The sequence below is a fragment of the Mesoplodon densirostris genome, chromosome 13 (assembly GCF_025265405.1).
Source record: "Mesoplodon densirostris isolate mMesDen1 chromosome 13, mMesDen1 primary haplotype, whole genome shotgun sequence".
Classification (NCBI taxonomy): Eukaryota; Metazoa; Chordata; class Mammalia; order Artiodactyla; family Ziphiidae; genus Mesoplodon; species Mesoplodon densirostris.
In genome coordinates this window covers 90316943-90330388 of record NC_082673.1, presented here as the reverse complement: position 1 = coordinate 90330388, position 13446 = coordinate 90316943, and the positions used below count along the sequence as shown (strand labels likewise).

Here is a 13446-nt window from a genome sequence, read left to right as displayed (position 1 = left end):
AGACTATTATAAGCGGAGGGACAAGGATTCTGTATTATCTTTTCCTCATGCTGCCATAGTAGATGGTCAGTCAGTGATTGTTTGATGATTGAAGAAGAGTCTCTCCTACTGAGGTCCTGGAATTACAGAGACTAAAGCGAATGACGCTGTTGTGGGCCTTTTGTGGTAAGGGGTCTTTTAAGTGTGTGAAAGTTGTTACAAAGGTAGAGACGACTAGTCAAAGGCAGGTGGAATTAAGTGTAATGTGATCTCAAAACAGTGAGAAGGTTCCTTCCATGTGAATTTTCTCCCCCCCCCCCCGCACCCCCAAACCATGGTCAAGCTTTCAGTTAACTGTGCAGCTGCATGAAGGCAAAAATAATAGAAATGAGCTGGTGGAAAGAGCTATTTGGAACAATTTCTTTCTCCTTAAAATTGGTCAAGTGAAATTAAAGTTGGCATTAATGTGACTCCCATTAAATGTATAGCTGTCTGCCCAGTATTCGTGGGGTATTGGTTCCAGGACCCTCCTCAGATACCAAGTTCCTTGGATGCTCAAGTCCCTTACCTAAAATGACGTAGTATTTACATACATACATTTAAATGCACACCCTCCTGTATACTTTAAATCGTCTCTAGATTACTTATAATACCGAACACAGTGTAATGCTATGTAAATAATTGCCAAGGTGGCAAGTTCAAGTTTTGCTATTTGGAACTTTCTGGGATTTTTCCCCAATATTTTGAGCCTCGAATGCGGAACCTGAGGATGCGGAGGGCAAGTGCATTTGAGTGTGCCTGGCCCAGAGCAGCTTCTCAGTGGATGTCAGTGGATGGTTCTCCTCGGACCCCTCCCCCCAACCATCAGGCTGCATCCCCTGAGCAGCCTTCTCTCTGATTACAGCTTCAGCTCATCCCCGTCTGTCTCTGTTCCCCTGTCAGTCTCCCCTCCCAGCGCCTTGGGTTCGTTTCTGTAGTATTATTACCACCTTGTGGTTTTATTTTATTTTTAAAACATTTTATTTGTTTATTTATTTATGGCTGCGTTGGGTCTTCGTTGCTGTGCGCAGGCTTTCTGTGGTTGCGGTGAGCAGGGGCTACTCTTCGTTGTGGTGCATGGGCTTTTCACTGCGGTGGCTTCTCTTGTTGTGGAGCACGGGCTCTAGGCGTGCAGGCTCAGTAGTTGTGGCTCGCGGGCTCTAGAGCGCAGGCTCAGTAGTTGAGGCGCACGGGCTTAGCTGCTCCGCGGCATGTGGGATCTTCCCGGACCAGGGCTCAAACCTGTGTCCCCTGCATTGGCAGGCGGATTCTTAACCACTGCGCCACCAGGGGTGCCCCCCACCCTGTGGTTTTAAAAGCCTTTTCTTGGTTATAAGGAGGTTGCACATCTTTTTATACATTTACTGGCCATTTGTATTCACTGGTTTGTGAAGTGCCCATATTTTTCTATTAGTTTTAAAGAAATTTATTTGTAGACTTCTGTGTATTCAGAACACGGGTCCTTTGTTGGTTGTATATTTTGCCACTGTCTCTTCCTACTTTGTCTTGCAGTTTCACTAGCTTGGTGGGTTGTTTTTTTTTCTTTTTTCTCTTTTTTTTTTTTTTGCCGTACGCAGGTCTCTCACCGTTGTGGCCTCTCCTGTTGCGGAGCACAGGCTCCGGACGCACAGGCTCAGTGGCTATGGCTCACGGGCCTAGCCGCTCCGCAGCATGTGGGATCTTCCCAGACCGGGGCACGAACCCGTGTCCCCTGCATCAGCAGGCGGACTCTCAACCACTGCGCCACCAGGGAAGCCCTTTTTTTCTTTTTTGAATGAAGAGAAGTTCTTAAGTTTAATGTAGTGCAGTTTATCAGTCTTTTCCTTTATAGTTGGTGCTTTTTGTGTCTTTCCCTACCCTGAGATAATGAACTTAATTCCTGTTATTTTCTAAATGCTTTATGATTTTGCCTTTCCCTTTTAACTTTACAATTCTCTTGGAATTGGTTTTGGTGTGTAGTGTGAAGGAGGGATCCACTTTCGTTAACATGTGGACATCTTAGTTGTCCCAACACCATTTCTTAAAAAGAATAAATGCTCCTTTCCCCCAGCGCTCTGTGGTGACACTTTTGTTGTAAATGAAAGGTCCATATATATGTGTGTGTCTGGACTCTATTTGATCCCTCTGGCACTAAGCTGCCTACAGTACTGTAGCTTTATAATAAGTCTTATCTCCTCATGGACCTCTTCCCACTTGGTTCTCCTCCAAGTGTGCTTTGGCTATCCTCAACCCTTTGCAGATCTGTATATGTTTTAGAATCACTTGGCAACTTCCCAGAAAATTCTTCTGGTTGTTGTTTGGGATGACACTAAATGTATAGATCAATGTGTAGAGAATTGATTCTACATTTGGGTTATTATGGATAAAGCATATGAATATTTTTGTATGAGTCTTTTTGTGGACCCAGGCTTCTATTTTTCCTGGGGATGGTTGTTTAGGGTTGTAATGGCTGGATCATATGGTAGGTGTCTGTATAGCTTTACTTCTTTTTCACATCTTTATTGGAGGCTAATTGCTTTACAATGGTGTGTTAGTTTCTGCTGTATAACAAAGTGAATCAGTTCTATGCATACATATATCCTCATACCCCCTCCCTCTTGCGTCTCCCTCCCCCCCTCCCTCCCCCACCCCTCTAGGTGGTCACAAAGCACCGAGCTGGTCTCCCTGTGCTCTGCGGCTCCTTCCCACTAGCTCTCTGTTGTACATTTGGTCGTGTATAGATGTCAGTGCTACCCTCTCACTTCGTCCCAGCTTCCCCCTCCCCCGTCCTCAAGTCCATTCTCTACGCCTGCATCTTTATTCCTGTCCTGCCTCTAGGTTTGTCAGAACCATTTTTTTTTTTTAAGATTCCATGTATATGTGTTAGCATACGGTATTTGTTTTTCTCTTTCTGACGTACTTCACTCTGTATGACAGACTCTAGGTCCATCCACCTCACTACAAATAACTCAATTTCATTTCTTTTTATGGCTGAATAATCCATTTTATATATGTACCACATCTTCTTTATCCATTCGTCTGTCGATGGACACTTAGGTTGCTTCCATGTCCTTTATATATTGTAAATAGTGCTGCAGTGAACAGTGTGATACGTGACTCTTTTTGAACTTGTGTAGCTTTTTAAGAAAGTGCCAAACTGTGTTCTAACGTGGCTGTACCATTTTACATTCCTACCAGCAGTGTACGAGAGTTCCAGTTGCTCTGTATCATCGGGGCAACACGATGGTTAGTCTTTTAAGTTTTTGCCGTTCTAATAGGTGTGTCATGATATTTCATTGTGGTTTTAACTTACATTTCCCAAATGCCTTAATAACACTGAGTATCTTTTTATATGTCTGCTTGCCATCTGTATATCTTATTTGATGTTCAGATCTTTTGCCCATGAAAAAACTTTTTCTTACGGGTGGATTCTTTATGTATTCTGGATACAGGTCCTTTGTGAGATACTCTCAATGCTTTCCTCCCATGCCATGGCTTGTTTTTTGCATTCTCTTAAGTGTCTTGAAGAGCAGAAGTTATAAATTTTGATAATGTCTCATTTATCAATTTGTTGTTTTATGGATTGTGCTTTTTTGGTGTCATATTTAAGAAATCGTTGCCTAACCTAGGTCACAAAGATTTTCTCCTGTTTCCCCCTCCCCTCTCTCGAATATTTATAGTTTTAGGTTTTACATTTAGATCTGTGATTGATTTTGAGATAATTTTTGTTTGTGGTGTGGGATATGGGTCCACATTACTTGGAGGACTCTTTCGAGGCCTAGAATGAAGGTAGCTCCCTCCAGAGAGCATTTGTTTCTGCTTCAGCCAGTCTGGGACCATCTTAAACCAAGTCCAAGGTTTGAGGTTTTCTGGACCGCACAGAGCTGTCATTCTCTTCGTGAGCTGATTCACTTCTTGCTTACTCTCATCCTGAGCTGTGTAGCTTTTGAGGTCCTGCTTAGGGAGGTAGGGTTAGACACTTTGCGGGGCCCGGCTTTGATTCCTGTCCCTCTTTCCCTGCACTGTTACGAAAAGGAAAGTCGAAAATTTCAGAATTGTCAAATGACTTCCGTGCAGAGGTGGTTTCTCTGCTTGTTTCTCTCTGGGTTCCTGAGTTCACTTTAATTTTGTTATTTCCTTCTTGAAATAAGATTTTTCTTTTAAGATTTTTAAAGTATTTTATCCGTCTTTTTAAGCCTTTTTCAGGGGAGGGTTGGACCGAACAACGTAGCCTGCAGTTAAGGAGCCAAGGAAAGTTCTTTTTCATTTCACTCCAGTGACTAGAGTCTAAACCTGGGCCCGCCGTCGCCTGTAGTAGCCGCTAGCCACGCGTTTAAGTTAAAATGGAATCCGATTGAAAGTTCTGTCCAGCAGCCAGGCTAGCCCCACTTCCAGGGCTCAGTACCCACATGTGACTAGCGGCTCCCCCTCGGATGGTGCAGGTGGGGAGAAGGTTTTCACGGTTGCAGGAAGTCCTGCGGGGCAGCGCTGGCTGGACCGAGAGCCTCTGCGGGGAGAGCTTCTGCGGGGCCTCGTGGCGGCGAGTCTGCCCCAGAGAGCCGCTAACAGAGCTGCCCTTGCTGCTTAAGGTTGGCCATTTTCTGGAATCTGCCTGCAGCCAAACATGGCTGAGCCCCTTAAGGCTTCTGGGGAAGGCTCTCCGTGAGGTGGGTGTGGGTCGCAGGCTGTGGCTGTCAGGGTGCGGATGGGGAGGGCAGGCCGCGGGGCGCTCACAGATCTGCCGATGGAACTGGCATTTGGGGAGAACGCTCAGCACGCGCTGAGCTGAGTCCCTGCCCCCAGCGGGTCGTAGTCCAGCGACCAGGCAGCGGCAGTGCCATGGTTAGCAGGTGCTGGGCAGAGCTGCGGGGGACTACAGGACGCTGCCACTCCATCCCCAGGGGTCAACAGAAAGAGCCGGGCGGGGAAGGGGAGGAGGAGGGGGAGAGTGTTCTAGGCGGAAGGAAAGCACAGGCAAAGCTACATGTCGGTGGGAACGTGCAGAGATTGGTTTACTGCACCGTACGTTGGATTCTGGCATCAGAGAGGTAGCAGAAACCACGGATTTAAGAAAACGTCACAAAAGGATATTCCATCCATTCACTGAGCATTCGCTGTGAACTGGTAAGAGGATTATTAGTGCTGGGGCGGTGTCGGAAGCTCTCTTTGTAGCTCACAGAGCATTAGGTTAAGAGCACGTGCTGCAGCAGTCCCCGCTGACCCTTTCTGCCGCAGGGCGCCCCGGATGCTGGGCGTGATTCAAGGAACTGGGGGCACGGGCACATCGCCGTCGTCTGTAGCCTGCTGCTCTGGGAAGAAGGGTTCAGCTGGCTCAGTAAGTGCAGCCTGGCTGCAGGGGCTCTGTCCGAAAGACGGGGTGGTACATGGGACTGAGGGTGGGGAGGGGAGAGGTTGGGGCCACAGACGTGGGCTGGTCGCGTCAGTCCTCTTCGTGGCCACCTGTGGAGTCTCCTGCCAGCACTCCGGTGCTTCATTTCGGGATCAGAGAGCAAGCAGAAGAGGTGAAAGCTCAACTTAACTGTACCAGGGTGTGTATTTGAACTGATAAACTGCCTCAAAATCCAGTGTGAGCGTGCTCTATATCAGGGCTTCTCAAACCTGAACAGGCACACACATCACCCAGGGATCTTGTTAGGCTTGAGGTTCTAATTCAGTCTGTCTAGGGTGGGGCATCAGATCTTGCATTTCTAGCAGGCTCTCAGGTGGTGCCGTGCTGGTGGTCCCTGGGCCCCACTTTGAGTAGCAAGGTACTGGTTTTCCAAGTATGGGTCATAAGATGACTGTTGCCTCACTTAGTTGGAACGTTGAATAACCTCTGGCAGGGCAGTTGTGAAGGGCGTGGCCTTGGAGTCAGACTCTGACTCTCTGGTCTTGGGCTGCTAGTTTGTTAACTTCTCTAACTCCATTTCCTTGTCCTTTAAATCGGCCAAGTAGTAGAACCATAGGCTGATGAGAGAACGAGGTGATGCGCAACATGTAAGGTTCTGGTGTTCACCAGTGCGTGACCTTTTGAGATATTTCACACAAGGTAAGAACTATTAAAAGTAAACATTTACAGTAAAAGTTTGCCAGTTTTCAAAGTTCTCAGTCCTCCCTGCATTATTGCCCATTTTGTAATGTTGCAGCTCAAAGAGAATGGGGGTATTTCTTTCATTTACTGCTGTATACACAGAGAACGTTGAGGCACAGCTGATACAGCTGGTTTTCCTGTGGGTGAAGGTCCTTTGACTTTCTCAGCTCGTTGCTGTCAGCCTCTTCCTTTCTGCTGGGGTCAGAAGGGGCAGTGCTATGTCTTCACATAGATTTTGTTTTTTAATTTATTTAAGTTATTTATTTTTGGCTGCCTTGGGTCTTTGTTGCTGTGCACGGGCTTTCTCTAGTCGTGGCGAGTGGGGGCTACTCTTTGTTGCTGTGCACGGGCTTTCTCTAGTCGTGGCGAGTGGGGGCTACTCTTTGTTGCGGTGCACGGGCTTCTCATTGCGGTGGCTTCTCTTGTTGCGGAGCACAGGCTCTAGGCACGCAGGCTTCAGTAGTTGTAGCACGCGGGCTTCAGTAGTTGTAGCACGTGGGCTCAGTAGTTGTGGCTCGCAGGCTCTAGAACGCAGGCTCAGTAGTTGTGGCGCACGGGCTTATTTGCTCCGCAGCATGTGGGATCTTCCTGGACCAGGGCTTGAACCTGTTTCCCCTGCATGGGCAGGCAATTCTTAACCACTGTGCCACCAGGGAAGCCCCTCACGTAGATTTTTAAATAAGCATTTTTTTAAAAAGTTGCCAGTAGTAAGGGTGATGGAAAGCCATTTTATACTAAGGATTTTGAAACATGCATAAATGGGAATTGTGTGAGTTTCTATTACATGAATATTATACTTAATAATTAAAGTTAAAATATGAATCTTCAATTTTATTTTAAAACTTTGTGGAAATTTTCAGACATATGCAAAAACAGAATGTTGTAATGAACTCCCTGTATTCATCACCACCTTTAATGGGCATCATTAATTAATATTAACTCTAATCAGAGATACTGGCTTATATTTAAAAGATGTGAAGGCACTTGCTTTGGGAACATATATGCTAATGCTGGCCAGATATTGTGGCCCTTGCTAAAATGTGACATAACAGTTCATGACACATTTCTTTCAGAAGACTGGAAGGGATCAGGTGTAACTGTACAGCTTTTTTAAGTCAGTGATGCGCAGAAACATCTAATAGTCTTAATGAGGTGGGTGTTAAGCAAGGCTGTGGTTCTCTCCACAGCCTTGGAAACTGGAGTGGAAAAGTCCCCCCTTCCTCCCTCCTCCGTCCCTCCCTCCCTCCTTCACTCCCTCCCTTCCTCCCTCCTTCCTTCCCTCTCTCCCTCCCTTTCTGTTTTTCTTGTACTTGAGTCAAAATAAACAGTAGCTTGCTTTGCTTTGCTGTCTTGCTTTAATGCTCCTGATAGCAGTACATATCTTGTTTTTTTAAAACTTAGTCATTAGGATGAAGAAGCAGCATGAAGCTTTAATAGAACAAGGTTCATTAGAGAAATACACTTAGTGTATTAGTCTTTTTCAAAAAATGATTTTATTAAACATTGAAGAGATACAGAAGAACATGTGTAAGATGTACGTAAGGTGTAGATCAAGAGTGCTCTGATCTCCCAGAGGAAGGTACCCAAGTCCGCAGAGGTGAGCTTCCTCGTACTGACCCTGACAAGACACATTTGGGCTCTGCAGGCCACCTACAGCTTCTGTCCCCAGTACTCAGCCCTGCCATTCTGGCACAAATGCAGCTGTGGTAAAGGAGTGAGTTGTCTGTGTTCCAGTACAGACAGAAATTTTATTTCTGGACCCTGAAATTTGAATTTCATGTAATTTCACATGCAACAAAATGTTATTATACTTTTAATAATTTCTTTAATCATATGCAGTGTAAAAACCTTTCTTAGCTCATGGGCTGTACAAAAACAAGCAATGGGGCCACCCTGGTGTAGAGAAGAATAAAGCAAGCCCAGCACCTACGGCCCAGCTGCAGCAATGGAGCATCCCCGCTCTGAAGGCCTGCCTGCTGCCCACCGCAGCCCGCCTCCCACATCGTGAAGCCTGCATAGCCATCGTCCTCTCAGCCCCCTTAGCTACAGCCTCCTTCTTCAAGGCCTGATATCATTTGTATTTTACTCACTTTTATTTTCTTTGTCACTTGGCTGTGACAGAAAATCTCAGGGCAAAATGTCTGTTCACTACTGTATCCCCAGCATTTAAAACAGCGGTCACTGAATGCATGTTGCGTTTATCATTTCTTATTTTTGTGTTAGTTTCGTCTGTGTTGAACTTTCTATTAGGGAATCACACTACACGTGACTTGCCTTTTCCCACTCAGCACTCTGACTGAGACCCGTGGGAGGTGCCGTACGTGATCAGTGCGTTCACTGTCACTGTTGTGTAACCTGGCCTCCAGTTGATGGGCATTTGTGTGGTTTGCAGCCTTGCTCTTGCAAGCGCTGCTGACGCGTCTTTGGCTGCCCACGTGTGTGGATGTGTCCAGCCTGCCCACGTGGGAGTGCGATGCCGGTTCTGGGCTGGCCAGCCTTCAGCTTGACTGCTTACTGCCAGATTGCTTTTGGAGCACCCCTGCCAACTTATATCCCACTCCTGGTTGCTCTGCATCCTTGCTAGTAGTTTATTTTGTCTTTTTTTCAGTTTTACCATTCTGGTGGTTATGTAATAATATCTTTTTGTGGCTTTAAATTGAATTTCTCTTATTACTAACTTTGTTGATACTCTTTTAATATATTGGTCATATTTCTTCTCTCTTCTGTGAAGGACCTGTGAAAACATTGACCTAATTTCATCTTATGTTTTTCTTATTGACTTGTAGGTGTTCTTTCTACGTGTGGATTACTATCCTTTGTCATTATAAGTTGTGAATATTTTCTTCCAGTTTCTGGTTTGTCTTTTTACTGTTGAGGTGCCTTGGAACTAAAGTTCTTAATTTTAATATCATTGACTTTATCAGTCTTTTCCTTTTTTAAAAATTAATTAGTTTATTGGCTGCGTTGGGTCTTCGTTGCTGTGCACAGGCTTTCTCTAGTTGTGGCGAGTGGGGGCTACTCTTTGTTACGGTGCGCCGGCTTCTCGCTGCGGTGGCTTCTCTTGTTGCAGAGCACGGGCTCTAGGCACATGGGCTTCAGTAGTTGTGCCACATGGGCTCAGTAGTTGTGGCACGCAGGCTCTAGTGCGCAGGCCCAGTAGTTGTGGCGCACGGGCTTAGCTGCTCTGCGGCAGGTAGGATCTTACTGGACCAGGGCTTGAACCCGTGTCCCCTGCATTGGCAGGAGGATTCTTAACCACTGCGCCACCAGGGAAGCCCCAGTCTTTTTCTTTAGGATTAGTTTTTTTTGGGTCTCATTTAAGGAATCTTTCTTTGCCCGAGGGCTACAATTTGATGTGAGGTATTTTTATTATTTATTCATAAAACATTTATTGTTCCATTCAATAAATATGTTCAATATTTAGGTATATTTTCTTTTCTTTTGGCCACTCTGCATGGCTGGTAGGATGTTAGTTCCCTGACCAGGATTGAACCCGGGCCCTCGGCAGTGAAAGCATGGGGTCCTAACCACTGGCCCATCAGGGAATCCCTATATTTTCTAATTTCCATTAAGATTCCTTTGATGACTTATGATTTATTTTAGTGTTTGATAAATTCCAAATGAGTGAATATTTTTCATGTACCTTGTGACTTATTTCTAAAAGGGGATTGTAGTAAGAAAATGTGTTCTGTATGGAACCACTTCTTTGAAATTAATGTTATCTTTAATAGACCCACATCCTAGTTCAGTTTGGATACATCTTGGTCCTGACTCAGAAACTTCTGGGCACCTAGGTACTTAAATTCCAGCTATGCATAATTTATACCTTGGTTTTGCAAAAAGATTAGATTAATAGATTAGACTAAATTTTTTTATTTAATAGAGTTTCTTATATTTCATTTCTGCCTCTGGAAATACTTGTTTTGTTTCCTGCCTGAAGTCGAGGTGTTAATAGACGTTCTCAGCTCTTGGACTCTGTTCTGTCCAAGCTGAAGCATGAGGACAGGTGACTGCCTCGACTGCCAGTTTGTTTCAGCTTAGCCGATGGGCAGGGGTTCATGCTGTGCCTGCAGCTGCTTCCTTTCAGTGGCATTTGTTAATTAAGCTGTTTAATTTTACTTTCTTAAGGACTGATTGAAGAAAAGGAAAGAAAGAAAATTTTAGTTTGTGGTTATACCAGGGTCTTTTAGCCTAGTGCTTATTTTGCATATCCATTTCATTTTTGTTTTGTTTACAAAAAGTAGCATTGACTTGAAAATTATCAAAATTAAATAATGAGTCAGAAATTAAATTTTATCCCTCCCCTAACGTCTCAGGTATTGGTAGTTGAAGGGGTCTGGGCATCATGGTTTGTGTGGGGAGGCAGGTCTTTTTAAAAGAAAAAGTATGTCATCTGGGAAGCAGAAGACCTGGGTTCAGATATTGCCTCTCTGCCTTTTGTCAGGTGACTTTTGACAAGTTGTTTAGTTTCTGTGAGTCTCGGTGTCCTTACCTATAAAGTCTAGTATTTATAATCACAGCCATTGAGGGTATTTGTGCAGCTACTGTGTAAAGTTTGGACAAATGTGAAGTGCTAGGATCAGGATCTTTACCCGACTTACGTAGTGTTTTCCTATTAAAAGCTAAGTCTTTTTCCACTTATGTTTCCCTGGTTTGTTTTTGAGCTGGTCTATTCAGTTCATTCATTTGTTCAGCATTTATTAAACACCTGTCTTGTGCCTCATACAGTATTAAGCCCTGGTGATACAGACAAGAAGGGAGTGGGACTGGTTCAGGTCAGTGGCTGTGTCACAGCAGGGGCTCTGAGGACTGGAGGGCGTGTCCCCATTGATGGTTAAGCTCTGGTGTCGGCAGACTTTCTCTGTTTAAGGCCAGACGGTGAACACTTCAGGCTTTGCAGGCCGCGTATCGCCTGTCACATATTTTTTTTCCCTCTTTAACCCTTTACAAAAATAGAAAGCATTCTTAGCTAAGGAACCATACAAAAACTGGTTGTGGACCAGATGCAGTGGCCTCTGCAGGTTCTAACTGTCTGAAAGGATCTGTAGAAGTCGAGTGGAAAATGGGAAGCAGGAAGGGCCTTCAAGGCAGGACCCGCACCGGTGTGGAGGCGTGAGGGGCCGGGGTTTGTGGAGCTGAATGTCTCTGTCAAATCTGGAGTACAGGACAGGTTGGGTAGAGGAGGAGGTGAAGTTGGCGTTATAGGCAGGATCAAAGCAGTTTGTACTTGATTCTGATATAGAACAGATTTGTACGGTTGGAGGAGGTTTGGACTGGATCAGCGTGGGCGGTGTTACAGTAAAGCAGTTGAGAAGGGGGAGGAAGCACACGTTTGTCACTCAGGAAATGGCTGCCCGGTGTCACTTGCTGGTAAAGTGACGGGCAGAGTTCAGATGGTCCAGTTCCATAGCTTGTGTTCTTTTAATCATACAATTATGTTGTACAGATAAATGAAGAAAGCCTTGATCAAGGGCATGACTGAGGAGCGGGAGAGAAGGGGACTGATTTGAAGCCCGTTTCTGAGTTAATCTCCAAGCCCCGACCAGGCAAATGATGGGGCAGGGCCGCGAGAGGGGTCCAGGGTAACTCTGGGACAGCTCCCAGATTTCTCCTGGGGTGACAAGTTCATGAAGCTCTCCTTGCTCTTGAGTTTACTAGGGATCACAGTTTCTTTGAGAAGGAAACATTGTTTCCTAGGTCCATGAGCCCCAGAAATTCAGTTGTAAGCAGAATTGTGTGTAAATGTGTGTTGTTTTTCCCTGGGGAGAGAACTCTAGGGCTCTTGTTGAATTATTGAAAGGGAGCCCAGCACCCAGGGCTCCTTGTTGTTAGATTGTATGCTTCTGGCACTCTGCAAAGGTTTAAGCTAATCATCCCAAATCACAGGGGTTTTACTTTAAATGTAATACATCCCAAACTGCCAGCTAAACCCCAAACACATGCAGCCCCTCCGAAGTGGAACTGTATCCCCAGCCTTCCCCTCCACAGACAAAACAAGACACGTTTTTGGTACATAGAAGGCCGGCCAGGTGTGTGGGACTCCAACGGTCCTGGAATATTTTCAACATGCTATTGTATGTTAGAGCTGAAGTTTACATACTGTTAGGCATCTCTTAATAGTCACATGGCTGTGAGGGATGGACAGGTGTCACCTTTAAGTAGGATTTGCTAGCACCAAAAATGAGTGTAGTTTCTTCCTAGGAATGTGTGACCTCAGGCCCCCAGCTAAATTAAGGCGGCCTAATCAGGCCGGAGGTTCTGAGGGCTCAGAGGTGACTTCCCAGGAGCTGTGCGCGGGCAAGACCTTTCCCTGGGCAAGGTTCATGCTTTACTGCACAAAGCCTGGAGAAGTTAATTATTATTTCTGTCATTACTAGGGAGTTCAAGGAATTATTGCCTTTAGATAGAAGATATATGTTGCCGCCACACGCAGTATAATTCACCACAAAACTGAAAAATCAGAATTTCTACACCAAAGTAAAGATGTCTCTAGAAGTGTGTCATCCTTGACACCTGTCCTAATGTTTTTATAAGGGACTTGAATAAAGATCAGGAGTCATGCTGGGAGTCAGCTCATTTTTAGAATCAGAATTTTAAAATATTTTGACAGGTTGTAATGAAGTGCTGAAATCAATAAGGTAGAGTTAAAATTTATCAGGAATAAATGTAAAACACAGACATAAATCAAAAAGAAGATCAACGGGCTTCCCTGGTGGCGCAGTGGTTGAGAGTCCGCCTGCCGATGCAGGGGACGCGGGTTCGTGCCCCGGTCCGGGAAGATCCCACATGCCGCGGAGCGGCTGGGCCCGTGAGCTATGGCCGCTGGGCCTGCGCGTCCAGAGCCTGTGCTCCGCAACGGGAGAGGCCACAACAGTGAGAGGCCCGCGTACTGCCAAAAAAAAAAAAAAAAAAAGAAGATCAACAGAGAAAGTTGAAGATGGGTGAAATATGTCTTAACTGTACCTGTGTGTAGAAGACAGGGGGATTTAGTTGACTAAAACGGATTGTCAAACATTTCTGTAAAGGCACACAGTTTCCATAAAAGGAAATATCTTAGGTTTTTCAGACTAATAGGCAAAATCAAGGATATTATGTAAATACTTCTATAATAAGAGAGAACACAGAATTTCTACAACTTTTTCATGGACAGAATTCAAATTATAATGGAGTATAATTTTTTTTATAATACAGGTCCACTAATGAGAAGAATGGAATTCTCTTTTGGGGGAGGAAGGGGATAACATTTTCCTTAATTGGAGTTTTGAAGTCAGTGCTCCCTGTCATTGGAGTCAATTACAATACTCACCTCTTAATGCTGATCTGCCCAGGAGGTTTTATGTGTTTCACCTTTGAAAATG

At 45.1% G+C, this 13446-nt stretch overlaps 2 protein-coding genes across 4 annotated transcripts in view; one reads left to right on the top strand and one right to left on the bottom strand.

Moving 5' to 3' along the window:
• The window catches only part of PTK2 (protein tyrosine kinase 2), a 250824-nt gene that overhangs the window by 7260 nt on the left and 230118 nt on the right, over positions 1 to 13446 (top strand). The window lies entirely within an intron of this gene.
• The window catches only part of LOC132500643 (basic proline-rich protein-like), a 103375-nt gene that overhangs the window by 32538 nt on the left and 57391 nt on the right, over positions 1 to 13446 (bottom strand). The window contains exon 3 of the mRNA XM_060115737.1: positions 4407 to 4543. Coding sequence (XP_059971720.1) covers positions 4407 to 4543 — 137 coding nt within the window. The remainder of the gene's footprint in view (positions 1 to 4406; positions 4544 to 13446) is intronic.